Source organism: Dipodomys merriami, unplaced genomic scaffold (assembly GCF_024711535.1).
Source record: "Dipodomys merriami isolate MVZ:Mamm:240054 unplaced genomic scaffold, mDipMer1.0.p SCAF_8, whole genome shotgun sequence".
In the NCBI taxonomy this organism is placed as follows: domain Eukaryota; kingdom Metazoa; phylum Chordata; class Mammalia; order Rodentia; family Heteromyidae; genus Dipodomys; species Dipodomys merriami.
Genome location: NW_027206401.1, coordinates 34,516,831 through 34,539,330, shown reverse-complemented (window position 1 = coordinate 34,539,330; position 22,500 = coordinate 34,516,831). Strand labels below are relative to the sequence as shown.

The window sequence follows — 22,500 nt, the reverse complement described above, 5'->3', positions numbered from 1 at the left end:
AGGGAAGGAGGGAGGGAGGGAGGCGGGAGCCCTGCGCGCGCGGCGGCGGCGGCGGCGGCGGCGGCGCGCCCCAGCCCGGCCCGGCCCGGCCCGGCCCACCCGGGCAGCCCAGGTACAAGGCCACGCCCCCCACCCCTGGCAGCCGGTGGGAGTGTACGAGACGAGTGGTTAATCTGCAGCTGGATGGGAGGGGAAAGCCGCCGGTCTGGTTAACACAGACGGAGCCGCGGCGGGTGAGACACTCGCTGGGCCCTCCAGTGTCGCGGAGAGGCAAGCGCAGCGCGCAGCACCTGTGCGCCCACAAGTCAGCCCGGGGACCGGCCGAGCTCCCGAGCTGCGGTAGAAAAGGGGAGCGAGCGGCCGAGGCGTGCGACGGCCACTCACCGCTGCGCCCGTTCGGAGACGCGGGGAGAAATGCGGACGGGGTAGACATGAGCCGGACTTACCTCCGATGTTGGATCTTTGCTTGGAAAAGCGTGTGGGTACGACCTTGGTAAGGAATCCGATTTTATTTGATTTGATCTGGAAACCAAAATCGATCTGGAAACTTCTTTTTTTTTCCTTCAATTTTTCTTTCTTATCACGTAGTCTCAATAAAAGCAAGAGACACTCGGGTGCGCGTGAGGCTGTCAAACATTTAGAAGACTTTTTCCTTATGAATCAGTAACCCTTTCGCTTCTGCACATACTAGGCGATTCGTTGAAATTTCAGTAGTTGCTCCAGCCTACACCCCCACCACCAACAGCAACAAAGTACCCACGCTGGGCGGGCTTCGGCTCTCCGGGTCTCATTGTATTTCCATTTTTATTTGGCAGCGTGACTGCTCCATACACGTTAGAAGGAAATTCAAATGTGCAAATGGACACGGAGGCAAAGACAACTTCGCAGCATTTTTTTTTTAAGAAAAAGATCCTCTTTAGCGACCCAGGGAACAAGCGTAAAACTCAGCCCGAAGCGTCTCCGCGACGCACGCTCCCGATTCCCCGTGGAAAGCAGACGCGCGCGGGCCTCACTTTTCCACCAACGCGCCTGTGCCGGGAACGCGTTAAAGACATTGTTTACCTCGATTTTTCTCTTTGGAAAGCACTCCCCCCCCCCTTCCCATAGCCCTAGGAGCGAGGATAGAAAATCGGGAATATTCTTCGCCATGTGTGTACGTGGGCTTATCTTGGGAGTCTTGGGCGTTGGTTAATAACTTCAGTTACAGTCCACGGGAGCCCAAGCTTGGGCTTCTGGGAATCTGCACACTTTCAGATTTAAATGGAAAGTGCTCATTTGTAGCTGAGGCTTCCGAAAGGAATTCCCTTCGGGGAATTCTATTGACTAGTTTTATATATTGTTCTGATTGATTGATTGATTGATTCTCCCCCCCACCCAATTTGGCTTTAAGAGATACCCACAGATCCCAAAGAAAGTTAGGGGATGTTTCCATTTCTCCTTATTATTCTTTTTCGTCTGTGGTCCAGAGAAGCTAGCTGGGAGAGGCTGGTAACTTAGGTCCGGGATGCTGGCCAGACGCACCCCTCTCCGTCTGTCTTCCACGCGGAGGACGCTGGCGGGGGGGGGGGGGGGGAGGGAGGGGGGGCAGTTGTTTTGAAAGTTGGTTCAGAGTTGGGAGCCGGTGGGAAAGTTCGGTCTTCCCCTTTTGGAAAAAGGCTGGCCGGGTTCCGCTCCTGCACCACACGCGCTTTCCATTTTTAGCTTCATTCAGAGGCAGACGGAGCTCCTTCCTCTTCCTCCCCTTGTTTGTGACACTTTTCGGAGGCAGCTTTTCCACGGCGGGGCCGAGGGGCTGGCGGCCATGACCCCGGGCCGTCCGGGACGCAGGGCGGCAGCAGCAGCGCCCACCACATTTTTCTGCCGTGAGAGGTGAAGGCCGAGATTGTTCCAGGGTACTTCTCCCTCCAACGAGCCTGTCTGTCACCTTCTCCTCCAAACCCCCTCTCCCCCCTCACCCACCCCCCGCTTTTTGAATGCAGGGGATCATTTTCTTTTTTTTTCTTGTTAAGAACTTTGCTTCTTCAAGCCAGCCTGCTTTACGCGGGGAGTTTGGGGGGGGGAAGGGGGAGGGGGGCTCTTACTCAACTGTACCAAGTGCACCACATCTGCTTTTCAAGTCTTCTTCACAGGCTCGCGCAGGGAGCTGCGGGGATCGGCAGGATCGTGGGCAGGAGCATTAAAAAAAAAAAAAAAAGACAAAAAGCCTTCTCCCTTCTCTTTCCAGGCTGGCCCCAAGTGTAGCTCCAGTGCTGTGAAGGTTCCAGCGTTGGCAGAGGAGACCGAGAAGACCATGAAAATGGACATGAAGGACGCGGACATGACTCAGTGGACAGAGGCTGAGTTTGAACTGAACTGTACCTACATTGTCAACGATCACCCCTGGGATTCGGGCTCTGATGGGGGGACCCCGGTGCAGGCAGAGGCCTCCTTGCCCAGAAATCTGCTTTTCAAGTATGCCACGGACAGCAAAGAGGTAAGCCTCTAGGTTGATTGATGGTTGAGCTACACTGGCACCTGGTGCCCAGTCTCCCTACTGATATCTCCCGGGGTGAGTAGATGGGATCTCTTTTAAGGATCAGCAAAGAGTGGATCGGCCACAGATGCTCACTTCTTTCCTGGGTTTCTGTGTCCCAAAATCAGTTCCTTCTCATTTCCTCCAGGCTTCAGCTGTTCCATACTAATTAGTCCACAGTTAAATCTTTTGGCAAATTGGCATACCTTGCAAAAGCTGGTGGGCAGTAGCACCGCATTGCCAGAGGGCTGTGGGAGAGGTCAACACCCACCAGCCCTCCTCTTCCCAGGGTCTTTTTTTGTTTGTCTGTTTGCTTGCTAGTTGGGTGTTTGTTTTTTCAGGGAGAAAACTTTTTCTTAGAAAAGAAGGATTTCATGTGTCATTTTGTCTCCCTCTGCTCATGCGATGGCTTTATTCTTTTTAACGAGCCAGCTTTATTAGCTGGGTTTCTAAAATTATTCTCAAAACCTTGACGTGTTTATGAACTGAAGTGCTGGCAGAACCCAAGCCAGAGGGCCATGTAAAAGTGTCCTCTGTTAGATGACTTCACTAACCGCTGGCCCATCAGCCGCAGCTCCTTTGCTCTGGCTGGGTTTGACAGGCCCATTCCTTACTGGCCTCTGAAGTGGGTACGCTCTTTGTTGCTTCAAAGAGGCTGAAAACCTAAACTTGGAATGAGCAAGCGATTTGTGTTTACCCCTTTTATATAACACTTAGAGTGAGGTGTGATGGTTAGCTGTGAAATAACTGGCAGAACCACCTCCCATTTGGGAAATTTGTCTTCTGTAGTTTGCTCTCCCTGGTGGCTGGGTAGAGGGGAAGGAATCTGAACCTCAGCAAACTTCCTACCCTCTACTGTGCTCTCTCTGTAGTCCCATTGCCTTTGGAAAACAGTACAAGGGGAATCATCTGCAGCCAGAACAGGGCTCTGCTGCTGGGCCCATTCATTACAGTGATGTCAAATCACTTTCGCCTTCCCTAAGGAACAACAGCATTTGAAGGAATCCGGGAGTCTGTTTGGGAAACGCTTTGTCTCTTTCCTGTTTGTGTGTCTGACTTCAGTGCTTTTAGTGGAGGAGAGACACAGCTGTCTGAAATTAAATAGAACAATTCTACTTGGAGTTTCATGAAAGCTCATTTTTTTTCCTTTTTCTTTTCTTTTTTCCTAATGGGAGAGTAGTGGCAAATTTTATAGAAAGCAAAATTTAAGTTGTAGTTGTATGTGAATGTTATTTAAAAAAAAATTAACCCCAGAGGTCAGCTTTAATTATACCTCTTCCTGAAAGTAATGCTCTTCTCAATAGAAAGTCTCGAAAAATGTGGCCTTTGGAATCAATGTAGCATTTGTTTGGGTCTTGAAGATTTGGCTGTGGTTTTGAAAGGTATAGTGTGTTTTTTTCCTCCTATCAGTTTTGATTAAATATTGATCTGTTCACAAGATTCATTGGTATCATTGTTGTCCTCTCGGTCCATGAGGACTGAAATCAAGAACTCTCTTCTGTAGGGCATCTCTGCCCTTCATTATCTCACAATTTTATTATCGGCTAAAAGCTGAACTGAATTTCAATTTTCATCCTTCTACTGAAAATCATAGGTGAGTCAAGTTATGCTCTTAGATCATTTAGTCCAAGGTTCAGGGAGATAGTCACTTGCCCACAGGCTGTAGTTAGAACCAGACTCGGCAGTGGAAACAAAGTTCTTCTGCCGCCTCCAACAAGTGCTTCTTAGATGATGGTACACTGGCCCCTCTTGGTGTCACTGTGGCTTTAGTTATTGTCAACATGTTTCAGACAGATCCTTTATTAGGCTTATTTGCTGGTTTCTCCCCCCCCCCTTTTGAACATAGAGTTCCCTCTTTCAGGATATTAAACACCCCCCCCCCCGCAAAAAAAAAAGAAAGAAAAGAAAACCAAAACAAAACATGAGCAAACAAAAAGCCACAGAATATGTATCATTGAAGGCGCAAAACCCGCTCAGAGGCCAGGGTGCTCCTCCATTTCCCCATATTTTACTGCACTGAAGGAAGCACTTGACTCCAGGAGAGACTGCTCAGTCCCTTACCACGAAAGCAATCAGGAAAAGGATTTGAATATCCCTGTGTCCTGAACTTCCTCTGAGATCTGTACCTGTTTCCCTGTGTCTTTTCTCTTTCTGTTTTGAACTTTGGGAAGGAGTAGCTCCCTGGAGATGAGCCATTGAGGGTGTGCTATCCATAAACCAGTTCCAGGACAGAAGCATTAGGGTTCAAGGAGGTGTTTACATTGTCATTATTCAGTTGGTTCTTTTGTCCTACAAGCCACGGAAATAGGGAAGAAACTTTTCTACTTGTAGGTTTTTATCTGACTAATCTACTTTGCCCTTCTTTAAGGACTTTCATTAAAATAGAAGATGTCACATTATGGGCTATTATGCTGACATCCTGGGGAATTTTTTTTCAACAAGATCATTTTTCATTATGAATTTGTGCTATGTGTCAGCACCTTTTTTCCACCCTCGGTTTAAAAACAAAACATACAAATCAGATTTCTGATTTTGACCTTTGCTTTTAAATTTGTACCTTTATTAAAGCTGTTCTTGCTTCTTTATTTCTGGAACTAAAAACTAAACAGACATCTTATTCAAACTTTTAGAGCTTTTTAAACGGATGGGTTATTCTCTTATAGGGTTTTCCCCTTCATCCTCTTGAATTAATCTGTGAATACCTGACTCTAGAAAAATCCATCTCAACACTGGTGTCTCTGAGATGAAGTTTGCTCTGGGCTGGGGTTACTTATTCCCAAGAGACACTGTCTTCTGTCAGGATGACCTCCTGAAGTCCTGGGCTGATAAGCATCAACAGGGATAGATCATGAGGACCAACTCAAGAGTCCATTCTCAGGCCATCTGTAAAAGTATCTCTGTCTGGAAGTGGCCCTGTAGCTCAAAACTGTAGAGCACTAGTTGTTAGAGGAAAAAAAAAAGAAAGAAAGAGAGAGCTCAGGGACAGGGCCCAGGCCTTGAGTTCAAGCCCCAGGGCCAACAAAAACAAAAATCAAACAACAAAAAGTATCTCCACCTAACATGCAATTTCTATCTTTAAACTCTTTGATTTGGGAGGTGAGAAACCAAGAAATCACCACATTTAAGACTGACAAAATGAAGGAAGAAGACTTGTCAAAAAAAACATCTCTCTGTCCATTCCTCTAAAAATGGGGCAAACTACAAACTAAAAGGTCTTGATCCACTACAGAACAGGAGTCCTTGTAAAGTGAATACCCTTATCGTCAACAGAGAATTTTAATTGAGTCCTTTTTCTGAGGTGGAATTCAGGGAGGGGAAGAGATAGCTAGTAATTAAGATGATCCTAGTGTCGGTTGAGGTAAGGATGCTTAGACTACCTTGAAATCCGAATACTGTTTCTGCTTAAAAATCCTCTGCTCTGTGCGGGTTTACATGCATTCTAAATAAAAACAGTTCACTTTTCACACTTAAGATTGTCCTTATTATCAGACTTTCATCCAGCACCCCCATCCAACCCATCTTAGCTATAAAATTGCCATTGTGTAAAGTGAAGAAGCCCCATTTTTTTTGTTTTGGAGTGTTTTTTGTTTTTGGGGGGGAGGGGATTTTTGGTCTGGAAGCTTCCTCAAGGGTGTGTTCTTATAGCTGAGGCCACTGACAGAGACAGATGTTCTCTAGTGGCAAAGGGGCCTGTGTGGCACATAAAGTACATAGGAAAGAGCTTCTGTTGGGGGCAGGTGAAGTCTGGATGTGTGGAAGGCAGTGTCCTCTCCCTGATAGGATAATAGAAGGTACACAGCAGCCTGTCCCCAGCAATAATTCTTTAGGACCCTGGTCAGTTCCAATAAGATTTTTTTTTTTTTTTTCCTTCCTGAGTTAGGTGAATACACTCTTAGGTCTTTTTGTACTTTGAAATTCCAAACATGCAACATGTTTCTGTGCCACATATTCTTGTCTCTAGGACAGAATACTGTAAATAATGGGTGAGAGAGAAGGACTCTGCTAAGATACACAATGATTCTCAAGGACAAGAACTATGACTTCCTCCTCTTCCTCCTCCTGTCCCCATTCCAGTTATCTGGACAAACTCCTTAATTTTAGAGTGTTACAAGCTTTATGTTTTTCTTTGAACATGAATTTGAGGTGAAAGTGTCTATTGTCTCTTATTCTGGGCTTTGAGCAAATATAAGTGATTTATTTTTATTTTATTTATGTATTTGTTTGGTTTGGGTTTGTTTGAGACAGAATCTTGGCTATATAGGCCAAACGGACCTCAAACATATGAGGAGCCTCCTGTCTCAGCCTTGCAAGGGCTAGGATGGCAGAGAACCACCACACCCAGCGACATAGGTGGTTTATGAGCTACAGGATTCCTTCCAATCCCAAAATTCTACAGTAATTTTGCATCTCTTTATCTCTGTGTTAGCTTTTTGTATATTCTACAGTTCTCTATATAGTAGGAATTTTGAATATTAGGGCTCTCTTTCATTCCTTTGTTAAGATAACCTTGTGCTGAAGCTTTTTCATCTAGTTTTTGCTGTTGTACTTTGATGCTGTTGGTTGAAAAACAGGGTCTTGTAAATTTGCCCATGATGGGCCTGGACCTCATCAAACCTTCTGCTTTAGCCACGAGAGTAACAGATTTCAGGCCAAACCAGCACTCCTGCCTACTTACTCTTCTTAGTACCCTCATGTCTTGCCTACTGAATTACATTTGGAAGATTATCTGTCAGTGGCAAGAACTTTTGATGCTGCTTCATCTCTTCCTAATGATTGGTTCCTGTGGAGGCTTTGTCATCTTGAGCCTTCCCTACATCCCACTGTGGTAGGAACATGACTCTAGTTTACTCTAGTTTTCTTTTGGTGCCAAAAGAAAAAAAAATGTGCTTTTTTAGTGTAAGATTGATAACTGGAAACCAATCACATTCTACAGAAGAATGACAATTTGGAAGAAAACTTGTGACCTTCATGTGCTGTTCCTTGTTGGTAATCAAACTCTGACTCCCAGAGACTATAATTAAAACAATGTTGATAAACCAGTTGAGTACCTGGCTTAAAATTACTACTTTAAAGTGGATGTGTTGAAAATATCAGCTGCTAATTATTGGCTCACCAACAAATGGTATTGTTTTTCCTGTTTGTCATTTCAGTGTTATGGAATAATCACTTCCATGTGAATGCCTAATGATTTGTGTGTCACAGAAGGCAATTCCATGAATTTTCCGAATTAATAATATGTCCTGGACAATGAATTTCTGAACAAATAAGTCTACTTAAGTTTTCAGAATGTATTTTTATCTCAAGACTGCTCTGAGATGCCTCCTCCTGTCCCTAACAGTTAAGCTGCTAACAAATACCAATAATGATGAACTGTTCTTGAAAGGGCAGATAGATGTAAATGAAGGCAGAGGAGGAGGATGAAATGAACATCTGTTTTTTTCAGCTCTCTGCCAGAAATTCATCAAGGACCAAAAATAACACTAGAGCTTGCCAGCCTTGTTTCAACTTGTGTTAGGTATAGGAAATTCTCTCTCTCTCTTTCTCTCGCTCTCTTTTTCTCTCTCTTCTCTTTCTCTCTCTCTCTCTCTCTCAAGTATGCTCTACTGACATGTATATTGAATAGTAAATTACTGTAGAAAAATAAATCGTTTCCTGATAAGAAACTTACACAAGAAAGACTGCTGGGTAGGTGTGCCTATTCCCTAGGAGACAGCGGTTTAAATTCTTGATGAGCTTTAACAGGTAGCAGTGGATTTCATAACCCAAATTTCACGCTCCATTGTGAACCACCTGAACCAGTGCGTTTTCTTGTATCCGCATCTGACATTTCAGGACCAAAATCACACAGGCGCTATCAAGGATAATAGAACTCGAAGTAAATATTATTATTGATTTCTTTGTTTCTTTTTTTCCTTTTTCCTTTCTTTGTTGAACTGGTGCTTGCTGGGCAAGCAAGTGATCTACCACTTGAACCACACCCCCTAGTCCTGGTAATAAATATTATCTTTTACTCCACCCCTTTGTCTATTTCAAAAGGTATTCTGTAATTAATTTGTGGGCTGTTTTGAATCAAAAATAGGAAAGGGAGAAGTTTCTGGAGTTCTTTTGAATAATGATGGATTGCTTCCTGATTCTTGGTTGATTTTTTTTTTTTTTTAATTCTCTCAAAAGAAACAGGATCAAGCAGGAACTGTGACACAGTTAACATGTTTCTTTGGTAAGGCTTTCCAGAATCAAAATGTATTGAGTCTAAGAAGGTCATTTCTTCAGATCTTAGAACCCACAGTGCTTAGAACTCAGCTCCTCAGTACAAATTCCATCTCAAAGGAGGACCTTTGACCACTCTTGAATAGATGTCAGAGAAGAACAAAGTTACTTGAAAGATCTTTCTTCCAATTAAAGAGAACTTACAAGCAATGGGGGTATCGAGCAGAGAGCTCATCTGGGATGAAGAAAATATAATGTGTTTGGTTTCTGGTTCTTGAGCCTTTGTGGAACAACTAAAGAGCATTATTTTGGTTTCTGAGGTTAAAACTGTTTTATTTCCCTAGAGTACACTATGTTTATGGTTTGAGGGAGAATGAAATAGGAAACTAGGAGGAGAGCTACAATTGTCTAATCTTGACCATCTAATTCTTCTGTGTCTTATTTTCAAAACAGAATGGTTATTATCTTCTCTGATCTCCTAGCACGAAGAGTAGTAAGTAAAGGACCTTCCATCGGTGGAGAATAATCCTGTGGACTATTTTAATGCTTGGTTGAATACGTGCTTGGGATTTGAGATTGTAGATAGCCTGGTCTGCGGACACCTGTTAGTTGTTGAGGCTTCATTAATGCCTGGTCTCTGATGTTGACTGGATAGCCACTTGACAATTCAATTCATTGAACAAGAGCGGATAACATGTCACAGTGCAAGTAATTGTTTCCTACGTTTGTCCTTTTAGATTATTGGAGTGCTGAGTAAAGAATACATACCACAGGGAACTCGATTTGGACCCCTAGTAGGTGAAATCTACACCAGTGAAACAGTTCCCAAAAATGCCAACAGGAAATATTTTTGGCGGGTAAGTAAGAACACAACAACAACAACAAATTAAGGCTTTTAGTGTTAAGGGGGGAAAAAAACTAAAGCTGTAAGAACATATAGGATTACTTCCTTTTTCAGCCCTGTATTGAGAAATGCTGGGGTCTGCCCACAAGTATTTGGGGCGTGTGAGGAGAGGGGAGGATCCTGATGGAAATAGGGAATTCTGAGCATGGAAACTAGTTAAATGTTCAGTCCAGAGATACAAAGTGTGGGTAGTTACTGTTGGCAATAATGGACTCTATGGGACTTAATTTTTGCAACTTATTAGAGTTTTGTGATGAAAGGAAATGGTGTGTTGCTTGCTTCTGAGCCAGGTTCATTTTTATTTCTCTTCAAGGAAGTAGTAATGAGTCACCAAGCCTTAGATTTCACCCCTTCTTGATTGCTTGCTGAGTTAATGTTAGTTGAATGAAGTTTCATAAATGATATTTTGAATAAAAACAACTCTGAATGAAGGACAGGTGAAAAATGGGCTTAGAGAAGAGAAAAGAACCACAGAAGGGCCCTTAAATTCAACTGCACCACGAAACTAAATTTAACTTCTAAAGCATAGGAAAATGCTCACACAGTGTGAGATGATAAACTTGGTTCTATCATACATTCGAAAGACCTGCTCTACAGCAAGGTGCTGGTGGCTCACTCCTGAGATCTGAGGGTCATGGTTCAAAGACAGTCCAACCAAGAAAGTCTATGAGATTCTTTGTGCCAATTAACCAACAAAAAGTGGGAAGTGGAGCTACAGCTTAAGTAGTACAAGGGGTAGAGTACCAAGCTTGAGAAGAAAAAAAAGCACAAAAAAGACTAGTTTATATGTCGCCTTTGGAATGTCAAGGTTTACAAAGACTCTCAGATTGAATTTTTGAGTTGGAGTCCGAATCAAGACTAAACAGAGAGAAGTCAGATTCCATTTTCCCATGTTATTGGTATATTTGGTTTTCTCAATTGGTTCAAATGGTGAACACCTGCCTACTCAGTACTACCAAAATGAAAAACAACAGAAATGCTTATTTAAATTTCACAATCAATTTTTATGTTAATATTTATTTGTGTTAATATTTTAACATAAACAACATACTGGGTGAAACTTTGATAAAATAACTACATGTAATAACCAAATTGAATTGCTCACTTTGGCTGGTATTTTTACCTAAAAATTTTAATATATTTTCGACAAGTATCATAAAAGATTTTTCTTAGGCAATTACTTAGAAGCTATTGCCAGGAAATTTGAGGTGTTTTTTTTTTAATCCAGGAAGTTTTAAGTTCCAGAAGGGTATTCTACTATTTGTTGAGCATAAGTGAACAATTACAGTTTCCCTAAGAATTGTATGCTGTCCATTGTTATGCGATAATTATTCATGCTTAAAATATATTCACTACATCACTTATAGAAAAAGGGATGCACTTTATTTTTGGCTTTTATTGCCAATAAATTCTTCTGAGATATGAGCCATCGGTATATTAATTTTTGACTCAAAAGGTTGGAATTAAGACAATACAGCCTGTCTTATTAGTATGGGATCATTTTGAAGAACTTTTTTTAAAAGGCAAGAACTACTTAAGAATCTCCCACATCTATCCCAGTTTCCTGTTCATTACTTTTAGTGAATCTTTAAATTAAAAAGTAGCCTTCGTAGGAATTAGCCTCCCAAGAAAGATTTCCTAAGGAGGATTTATTCGAATCTCTCCTTCATTTGGCAAGAATATAGTAGGAGATAACTTCTTGATGTTGCTAAAAGCATCCTGGGTTTTGCTGGCAGGAGGAATCTGAACATCTGTTGGGAGGAAAGAAAAAGTTTTATGCAAATTACACAGGCAAAGAGATGTTCAAATTGAGAAAGCAGTAACATTTCTTGTAACTGTACTGTGAGTCAGCACGTTTTGAATCTTCTTGATAATAGATGGAAATGCAGCCAGGTGACAGGCTACCGTGTTCATTTGACGTCTGTACTCTTTTCTTTTCTGGTGGGTGTGTTTGTATGTGTGTGACCTCATGGCGTTGGCAGTTCTGTTTTTAAATGAGGATACAGTAAATGGTAGTCCGTGGAAAGCTGACTGGAATCAAGATACCAGTAGCTTTAGAAAGCAGTTTCCGCCCTAGTGAAAAGGGCTAGAGTGATGGAACCCTATGTTCCTGGAAGTTTGCTCATGAGAGTAAACAAACTTGAAAACCCCTCTTGATAGCCCAATGCACCCAGCCTTGTTCCATTTTCTCTTAACAAAACACACCGCAAATGCTCTCACAAGCTGCTTTGATGAAGCCACATGTATTTCCCCCTTCACAATTTACAGGAAGTTACTCTTAAAAGAAAGTGATTCTGATGTTTACTGCCTGTGTTAAAGGGACAGAGTTCCTTTTTTATTTCTGATAGCACTGGAGCGAAATACAGAACCGATTCATAGACTAGCATAGTCAGGGGCGGAGAGGCAAGAAGTCACTTTGCTGTCCTGTGAGAGCCATCAAGTTTCTCACCACTTGAGGGACCCCAGCCGCACATGGCCAGGCACTGACTATCTGTGGTGAAGAAAACTAAGTCGGAGGGAGAGGTGAGACCTTCCCCGAAGGGTTAGGAGCGAGCTTTGCCATGTGGTTTCAGTGAGTGTACATCCTTTGATTTATTTTTTTTTCCTATTCTTAACTCTGTCTTTTGACTAGCACCCTATGTGCAGCTGTGAACCAGAGGTAGTATTACTCAAGGACAGACTTGGAATTCTTCTTTATGCTTTTATTGTCTTTAAGGAACTACACACTTTCTGCCTGTTGTTTTAGTTTTGGGGGCTTTTTTTCCCCAAAAGCTCAAGCCTGGGGCTCAGCATGTGGTGTTTTAGCCAAGCTCTTCTCAAATATGGGGGTAGTCTTCCCCGAGACTCTCTCTTCCCTCCTCTGGCTTAAAAAGAAGCAGCACCGGGCTGAACATGTTTACCAAGAGGAAAAGTGACTTCTCTGTAGTACACTGTCAAACTCTGGCCTCTGTCCCAGTGCTGTCTTTGTTATGGCAGGTGAAATTCACCTTTGCCCCACCCAGTGTTTCCACAAAAAGGCACAGTTCCAAGTATTCATATGAACAAGTGTTACTTTAGGACTCAAGGGTTGGGGGGTGGAGGATGTTTGCATAGTCGGAGCCTTGGGCGGAGGTGTAGGAAACAGCTAGCACCCAGGCCATAGAAAGAGCTGAGACTCAGTTTGACGCAGTCAGCCTGCTCTTCTACTCAGTGACTCAAAGCACTAAAAGTCACCATGATCAGAACTCAGGTTAGCAGCGTCGCCCATTTGTCTTTCACTGCTGTAGCTCAAGTGCTTCACTGTGGTGGCTGAAATCAGTCTGAAGCCGTGCCTTAGATGAAATTTTGAGTTTCATTCTTCAGTTATTTCCTGCCACCTTCCCCCCACCCCCTGCCCCACACACACATGAAAAGACCATAGAATTGAAATGGAAAAGGTAACTGACAGACAGTGCCTTACCTGTTTCCGCCCTGAGTTTTGCTGATTCAGGATGACTCCTGCCACCCTGACTGATTCTCTGTCTAGCTGGGCAGTGGAGGGGAGCCGGAATCCAGGTGGTGAGAAAGAGTTCCATGGCTTTGGGCTAGCTTCCTTTCAGAAACACCAAGTCTGTTTTCTCTTTTTGGACAGATTTACTCCAGAGGGGAACTTCACCACTTCATTGATGGCTTTAATGAGGAGAAAAGCAACTGGATGCGTTATGTGAATCCGGCACACTATGCCCAGGAGCAAAGCCTGGCTGCATGTCAGAACGGGATGAACATCTATTTCTACACCATTAAACCCATCCCTGCCAACCAGGAACTTCTTGTGTGGTATTGTCGGGACTTTGCAGAGAGACTCCACTACCCTTATCCTGGAGAGCTCACAGGGATGAATCTCAGTAAGTGGATTATAAAACAAAAAAAATGATTTTTTTAATGCCAGTAATGTCATTCTGCCCTTATGAGCTAATAACATGTTTAATTACATGTCTGCATCATCTCTTTTACAAAGTAGGTGGCTTAAACAAGGGACTAGAAAGAGGAATTTAAAAAAAAAATAGTCCCTATTCCTTGTTATGAAACTTGATCGTCAACCTTGAATGTTGAGTTCAGAAGGTTACAGTAAGAAATATATCCTGTATGCCAAACTTTAATGTATGCAAAAAAAGATGGGGTTGAGAATTGAATAAGGATTGTCCCCGGCACACTGCTAAAATCATGCGTTGAAATAATGTGGAGATGCACACTTGAATAAGAAGTCATAGGCTGATGAGGTTGTTTCTAGAAAACATCTTGTCATAATTTTCTCAACTACTATTCAAATGGAATAACCCTAAAGAATTTATTTCTTAGCTTCCTTCCTTATGGTAAAACGAATTAATCTGATCTTCTAATCAGTATTACAGTAACCACCTATCACTTTATCTTAACAAATTCTCAGTTCCTTGGTTTATAAGCTTTTACTTTCTCCATTTGGTTAACATTGCTGTCATGACCTCTTTCTGCAGAAGCCTTCTTCACTTTAGTCTTTCTCAAGAGATATGTGTGAATAATTTAAGAATCCATTTAAAATTCTAACTTTAGTTGTAACAATGGTTGTATGTCCTTAGACTGCTAAATTTTATACAGTTTAAAAAGGAAGTTCCTTTTGGTTCCAAAGTTAAAACTATGTCTGAGATTTTTATTACTTTTTGTTTTGATATTATTTTTAATTTAAAGGAACATTTCAAGGAAAGTATAAGAATTCCCAGTTACCCTTCACCCCCAGACTGACCAATTTCTTTTCTTTCTGTGCCAGTACTAGACACTGTTCCTTAGCATTTTTGTGCTCAAGGCTCTACCTCTTGAGCCACAATTCCGCTTGCAGCTTTTGGGTGGTTAATTGGAACTAAGACAAAGGGACAATGGCGTTTCCATGGACTTACACTCCGTTATGGCCTCTCCTGGAAACGTGCTACTTCCCTAACCTTCTCCCTTCCTCTTCTGTATCATCTTCCATTTCTTTAGCTTAATCACTTATGAATTTAGAGAGTCTTTGATTTTTGTTTTGTTAAAACAGTAAGACTACTGGGCGAGTCATCCCCAAACCCCCCTACCCGTACCCATACCACTGGCTTTTGAATAACCATAAAGGTTGAGGTGAGGGTGTTGGCTTAAGTAATAGAGAGTACGTCTTGAGTGGAAAAAGCCAAGCCAGAGTGCAAGGCCCTGAGTTTATGCCCTTCTATAAGCCCGTGTGCATACACACACACACACACACACACATTCACACACTCAATAATAATAACCATGAAGAAACCTGTTCTATACTACCCTCACATTGTGCTAATCAAAGATTTTGAAAACCTAGTATTTTTCTTTCCCAAAAGATTCAAGTGTTGATTCCTGTGTTCAGAAGCACTCTGTGTCTTTTCGCATATGGCAAAATGATTGCTTTTCTTTCTCCAAATAAATGTCCCCTTGGATTTCTGCAAAATTTTTCTAAGTGTCAAGTTAGCAACTTTAGGTCCTCATCATTGTTGTCCAGCATTCATAATAACAATAACTAGTCACATTACAAGATTCCTACTGCTGATTGTGAAACTACTTGGCTTAGGTGTGGCAACTGATGATTGAGACTCTGATCAGGAAAATTTCCACTATTTCATCAAGCCTCATAGGTAGATTGTGTGTTCACATGAGTTGTGTTGGGTTTCCATGCTAGAGCATAATAGAAGTCTGTGCGGCCCTCCTATTAGGGCTTCGTGGTAGTGATGGCTGAGAAGAAGGGACAAACAAAGGGACAAGGACAAACTAAGGAAGAGCAAGTGGCCAGAAATCACTTTGGCATTTTTTTTTTAAAGTATAGCAAAAGGAAAAAATGAACTATTAAGTTCCAACCCCACCCAATTATTTTTGGTTACTTTTTTCTATCTATCTAACCCATCTAGAAAACAGTTGACCAAATTATAGACTTCTAAATGTTAATCTGCTTTCTCAGTTTCAGTTGAAAACAGACTTTTGTTTTGCCTACTGCAGAACTTCTAGGTTCTTTCTTGTAGTCTTGGGGTTCTTATTATAGATCGAAAATGTGAGTCGGCATAATTAAGCCATTCAGAGCCTTCAGAAGCAGTTCACTCTTGAAATGACTCCGTCCGCCTACAGCCATTTAAGATTTAAGAACAAAAACAGATCTTGATTTTCTTTTTCATGTTAACTCAAACTGGTGCTAAGTAGGAGAGTCAGAAATGACACCAGCTCTCCTGATTACTCAGCTGCTGAAGGATGAGTTTTTAAAATGTACCTTCATAGAGGCTTCACAATTTCCACCTACAGAGCATTTCACAGAGGCTAACGTTCGCTCCTCTCAGAATATTTTTTTTAGAATAAGGTACAAATCTGCTTAGCTGAAAAAATCAGAGATAGCAAACACTTATTATAGATTGACTGTACACCAGGCACTGTGTGCTGTTTTTGTTGTTGTTGTTTGTTTGTTTGGTCAATCGTGGGGCTTGAGCTCTGAGCTTGGGTGCTGTCCCTGAGCTCTTCAGCTCAAGGACAGCGCTCTACCTCTAGAGCCACAGTACCACTTCTGGTTAATTGGAAATAAGAGTCTTATGGACTTTCCTGCTGAAGCTGGCTTTCAACTGCATTCCTCAGATCTCAGCCTCCGGAGTAGCTAGGATTATAGACATGAGTCGCCAGTGCATGGCCAGAGGTTTTTTGTTTTTGTTTTTCATAGAAAATGAAAGGTTATGACTTTTTTTTGGTCATGTGGCCCCAATCATTAGTTTTATGTTAGTTCAATAATCACATTAAACTGAGTTGCTTAAAAAGAACATATGACTATATATGAAAGCATATTCAATTCTGTGAATAGACTCAAAGTTTTGATGTTTTTCATAGCCCAAATTTGTTACCTTGAAGATGATAGGAGTACGGAAAGCCACTGGGTATGTGTGTGGGGGTGCTAATACTTAGATACAATTTGTCTCATAGATGTGACACAAGTTATAAATTTAGGAGGTGATTCTTCCATACTTTTGTTGCATGCATTACAGTGCACCCCCCACCCTCCACCTGCATGAAATTCCTTTCCAAGGCTGTGAGATGCCTGGTCTATCCATTTTCCAGCTTACGTGTCTTTCCTGGCCTCAACCACTTCAGCTTTAAAAAACAAAAGTGACAATTTGCACTTCCTGCCTGCTGGGCCTTACTGAAAGACTGATATTGGCACGATAAGAGAGTATTTATTTTAGGTTAGTGGCTTCAGATAGTATCCTCCCTCAACAACCTTTCCATCACTTCCCTCCAACAGCCTCTTCCCTGATACTGTTGTTCCCCGTGTTTATTCTGGGGCTTCTGGCTGGCCCAGAGGAGCCCGTGATAACAACCAGCAGATAACATTCTCTAAGAGATTCTAACTGGAATCAAATTCCCCACAGCCTGTCAGCCTGGATTTGAAAGCTTAGTTCTGGAGTTCAACAGAATCTTATAGGGTAACAAGCCTAGAGTTCTTCCTCCATGAAAGCAAGCCAGATGCATTTTGGTTATTTTATTTATTTTGGGGATTTTTTTGTTTATATTTTTAGGTGCCAATATATGGGCTTGAACTGCAGGGTCTGGGCACTCTCCTTTAACTTTTTTTCTTAAGGTTGGTGCTCTACTTGGGAGCCACAGGTCCATCCACCCCAAGCTTTTTGCTGGTTAATTAGAGATAAGAATATCATGGACTTTTCAGCCAGCCCAAGCTGGCTTCACATCATGATCCTTAGATCTCAACCCCCTGAGTAGTTAGGATTACAAGCATGAGACACCAGTGCCCAGCAAGCAGGTACATTTTATAAGATGACAGAGAGTACTTACACAGTGGCTTCAGTACAATCCCAGAACCTGCCACCTGTTCCACTGCCAGAGCCAAAGAGCCTTACTGTTACTCCACATTGCACCCACACTCAGACTGTTGCCCTCAGTATGCTCCTGGGGGCAGTTGTGCTGGTTTAAGTGAGAGTTCTAGAAAGCAGTGCACATCTCCCATGTTTCTTTGGTTGCAGGGAAGGCCTGAGCAGAAGCTTTGCTGTGTTTCTTGCTCTGACGGGTGTTTTCCTGAAGGCCTCATTTGTTCCATGTGATGGACAGTCCAGGGCCACAGATAGCCTGAAACTGTCCTCATGGCTGGTGTTCCTAAACAGTCTGTTTACTGAGGGATCTTTGCCGACTCCGGGATAAATGCTTTCTTCTGAGACGCCTCTGTTTTCCTTGGTGCTATAAGTAATTGAACTGGCTCGAAAAGGACTTGTTGTGGTTTGGCAGAGGTGACTGGTCACACCTCATGACTCCAGGAGACAGCTCTGCTGGTAGCCTGGTTAGACCAGAACCTAAGTGAAATGCTGGTGCTGTCAGCCAATGCAAGCGTTAAGGGGTGGCGTTCATGTCCTTCATCCATTTGGCACAGACACTTTGAACAGGGCTCTATCTTTAGTTCCTACTAAACAAGAGTCGAATGGAAAATGAATGGCTATGTATTACTTGAAATGAATCTTTATCTTCCACATCTTTCACATCTGTGGGGTACACTGATGTCTTTTAGGCAACCTAAACAGAGCATCTGAATGACAGGTGACAACCCCAGTATTTTTCCACATATACACACCCCGCCACCTCCGGCTTCTATACTAGCCCGTGTCTGTGTGAACAGCCCTCTTCTGTCATAAAGTTTGTACAGAGGGACGCATCGGCATCCAGAGGCTCTGCTACTGTCCCCATTTTGCTATGGAGGAAACAGCAGTGCTTCTGAGTGGGTGGCCGGGGGGCCTCGAGAGCAAGAAGGAGCGTTCGGAGCCAGGTGGTGGTTGTTTGTCACCAGATGCTGCTCGGGTTTTCAGAAGAACAGAACAGCTTTAATGATTTCACTTCAGCTCACCATAGCCTGCTGAGTAACCACCTTTTTCCTCCTCTTTATTTCAGCACCAACACACAGCAACCCAAAGCAAGCCGGTGCTGATACAAATGAACTCTGCCCCAAGAACGTTCCAAAGAGAGAGTACAGCGTGAAAGAAATCCTAAAGATGGACTCCAACCCTTCCAAAGGGAAGGACTTGTACCCTTCTAACATTTCACCCTTCACTCCAGAAAAGGACCTGGATGACTTTAGGAAAGTCAGGAGCCCCGACATGCCCTTATACCCTCGGGTGGTCTACCCCATCCGGGCACCTCTGCCAGAAGACTTTTTGAAAGCTTCCTTGGCCTATGGGATGGAGAGGCCGACTTACATCACTCATTCCCCGCTCCCATCATCTACAACTCCAAGTCCTTCCGCGAGAAGCAGCCCTGAGCAGAGCCTCAAAAGTTCCAGTCCTCACAGCAGTCCGGGCACCACCGTGTCCCCTGTGGCCCCTGGCTCTCAAGAACATCGGGACTCCTACACCTACTTGAATACACCCTATGGCACCTCTGCGGAAGGCCTAGGCTCTTACCCTGGATGCGCCCCTGCCCCCCACCTCCCACCAGCGTTCATCCCCTCTTACAATGCTCACTACCCCAAGTTCCTGTTGCCCCCCTATGGCATGAATTGTAACGGCCTGAGTGCGGTAGGCAACATCAATGGCATCAACAACTTTGGCCTGTTCCCCAGGCTGTACCCTGTCTACAGTAACCTCCTGGGAGGGGGCAGCCTGCCTCATCCCATGCTCACCCCAGCCTCCCTGCCCAGTTCCCTGCCCTCTGATGGAGCCCGAAGGCTGCTTCCTCCAGAGCATCCCCGGGAGGTGCTGGTCCCAGCACCCCACAGTGCCTTTTCCCTCACTGGGGCTGCAGCCAGCATGAAGGACAAGACATGTAGCCCCACCAGTGGCTCTCCGACGGCGGGGACAGCCGCCACGTCAGAGCACGTGGTACAACCCAAAGCTACCTCAGCAGTGATGGCAGCCCCCAGCAGCGAGGAAGCCATGAATCTCATTAAGAACAAAAGAAACATGACGGGCTACAAAACGCTTCCCTACCCACTGAAGAAACAGAATGGCAAGATCAAGTATGAGTGTAATGTCTGCGCCAAGACCTTTGGCCAGCTCTCAAATCTCAAGGTAGGCCTTAAACAGCAGGGCCCACGAGGGCACTTGGTTTAACTCCTTGCTGCTGGTTACAAGCTTCATGGTCAGACCCAGGCCGGGCCTGCTGTGTGTGAATTCTGCTTTCCTCTTGCCATTCCTAGCTCTGTGGGTTTAGGACCCATTGCCAGCTTTCTCCTGATAGTAAACATGTGGAAATCGGGCTGGTGGCATGCTCTGCTAGCCTAGCAGTTTTGCTCTTTTAGCTCAAGCCCTACTAGATAGAGCATTCTAAAAACCCAGGTGCTTTGTGTGTTCTCGAAGGCTTTGTCTTGATGCTTTTCTTGGGAGTTTTGCATCACCAACCCCTGCGTCTCACCCCCATCTTGGCAGCACAGCTAACCCACCCCCCTACCCGTGTGGCTTCTTCCCAGGTCCACCTGAGAGTCCACAGTGGAGAGCGGCCTTTCAAATGCCAGACTTGCAACAAGGGTTTTACTCAGCTCGCCCACCTGCAGAAACACTACCTGGTACATACAGGAGAAAAGCCACATGAATGCCAGGTGCGCGCACGGCTTTCTAGGTAGAACTTTTGAGCTCTGTAGAAAATGTCTGGAGTTGCCCTCCTGTGAACCCCCCCATAAGGATCCTGTCTTGATAGGGGTGGTGGCCCTGCCCAGCTTCCCCCCATCCCCCCCCTCCCCCCGTGCCCGCTGACATCCTGCAGCAATGGATGACACAGCCAGACTCTAGTGGGTGGGAAAATCGTAGGGAAACAAGCAGCATCTCGTGGGCTGTGCGCCCACATCCCTATTTTGCTGAGTACTACAACATGGGTGCCACTGGGAGACTTCTTGCCTTCCAGGTTGCTGGGCGTTGGTCAGCTTGCTCCTCCTTGTTGGCATGTCTTAATCTTCTGGTCTTCCCTGTCTCCCTCCTTGACCCCCTCTCCCCCTACCCCCCTCCACTGTAGGTCTGCCACAAGCGATTTAGCAGCACCAGCAATCTCAAAACCCACCTGCGACTCCACTCGGGAGAGAAACCTTACCAATGCAAAGTGTGCCCTGCCAAGTTCACCCAGTTTGTGCACCTGAAGCTACACAAGCGACTCCATACCCGGGAGCGGCCCCACAAGTGTGCCCAGTGCCATAAGAGTTACATCCACCTCTGTAGCCTCCAGGTGCACCTGAAGGGGAACTGTCCCGTGGCCCCCGCCAGCGGACTGACCATGGACAACCTGACCCGCATCAATGAAGAAATCGAGAAGTTTGACATTAGTGACAATGCCGACCGGCTAGAAGACATGGAGGACAGCCTTGACTTGACTTCTGTGGTGGAGAAGGAAATTCTAGCTGTGGTCAGAAAAGAGAAAGAAGAAACTGACCTGAAAGTGGCTTTGCAAAGAAACCTGGGGAGCGGACTCCTCTCCTCGGGGTGCGGCCTCTATGAGTCACCAGACCTTTCCCTCATGAAGTTGCCTCGCAGCAAACCACTACCTCTGGTACCTGTAAAGGTCAAACAAGAAACAGTCGAACCGATGGATCCTTAAGATTTCCAGAAAACAAGTGTTTTGTTTCCTTTCTTAAGTTATGACTTGGGTGAGTCAGGGTGCCTGTAAGCAAACTGCTTGTACATAATTCCAGATCTACAAAGAAAGTTCTCTCTTCTTGGCAGGTGGATTTCCCTCATCTACCTGGAATTAAAGAAGGACTCCAAAGTAACCGAAATCTCAGGGCATAAATGAGGCAAAGACTCTCCATATACATATACATATATATATATATATATATACATATTATATATACTTATTTACACCCATGTCTATATATTTGAACCTGTGTATTTTGAATATTTGTGTGGATATGTTTGCATAGCCTTCCCATTACTAAGACTATTGTCTAGCCATAATTATTTTTTCAATGATAATCCTTCATAATTTATTATACAGTTTATCATTCAAAAAAGCAATAATTAAAAAAAGTTTACAATGACTGGAAAGATTCTTTGTAATTTGAGTATAAATGTATTTTTTTTGTCTTGTGGCCATTCTTTATAGATCAATTTCTGCACATCTGTTTAAGTACCTAAGATTTCTATGACTTCAGTCAACCTTTCTCTATATTGTTTTGAAAATGAGGTTTCGGTATTGCCAAAGTTAGACATCTGGTGTGTTGACTCATAGGATCCTTTATCAGCATTGTATAATTTGGGGGTATGTGTGCAGAATAATTACCCAATAATAACTTGAATAGAAATAACAAGAAAAGGAATCTTCTATGTTTCTGTGGATAGGTTTTTAAAAACAATGTTTTCATTTATACAATTTTTACCCAAAATATAACAGGAAGGTTTTACCAACCTGTGCCTCAAAAAAAGTAAGATTCCCTCCCTATTCTCAAATCATATGACCATTCAGAGTGGCCACATGACTTTTGCATCCCAATGTATTATCTAAAAATGTGAAGAAGACAAAACTCCATGTTGAAAACCACTGAGAAATGGTCCCAGAGCACAGAGGGTTTGTGTGTGTGAGACTTGAGGGCTTTGGTCTGGGTGCCATTTTATTGTTGTTTTTTGTTTTTGTTTTTTGTTTTGTAAATGTCAAAATTGCACAAAGGTGGTGCTGTACTGGGAAGGATTTGAAGTAGATAGGCTCGGACCACATTTAAAACACAATCAAAAAACAAACAGAAGGAAAACGGGTATTGTGGTCATCTTAGGTAAAATGCGGGTAATGAAGATTCCTATCCCCAACACATTTAACTATATTTCTTTTTTCTGTAAAACTCCACTTTCCTCAGTCTTTGTGTTTTTGCATTTTATCGTTAATTTAACTGAAGATGAAAGGGCATTGCAAAGTTGTTCAACAATAATTACCTCATTGAGTG

At 43.5% G+C, this 22,500-nt stretch overlaps 1 protein-coding gene across 2 annotated transcripts in view; it reads left to right on the top strand.

The window, feature by feature from the left end:
* Prdm1 (PR/SET domain 1) overlaps positions 1-22,500 on the top strand; it is a 62,469-nt gene that overhangs the window by 38,818 nt on the left and 1,151 nt on the right. Inside the window, exons 1-7 of one of the 2 annotated variants that reach the window (XM_070011083.1) lie at positions 376-493; positions 2,225-2,473; positions 9,457-9,576; positions 13,234-13,486; positions 18,534-19,648; positions 20,047-20,175; positions 20,586-22,500. The exon at positions 20,586-22,500 is cut by the window's right edge and continues 1,151 nt beyond it. In XM_070011083.1, the coding sequence (XP_069867184.1) occupies positions 452-493; positions 2,225-2,473; positions 9,457-9,576; positions 13,234-13,486; positions 18,534-19,648; positions 20,047-20,175; positions 20,586-21,161 (2,484 nt within the window). In that variant the 5' untranslated portion in view covers positions 376-451 and the 3' untranslated portion in view covers positions 21,162-22,500. Of the gene's footprint in view, positions 1-375; positions 494-2,224; positions 2,474-9,456; positions 9,577-13,233; positions 13,487-18,533; positions 19,649-20,046; positions 20,176-20,585 lie in introns of those variants that run through there. The other variant, XM_070011084.1, reaches the window with a different exon arrangement.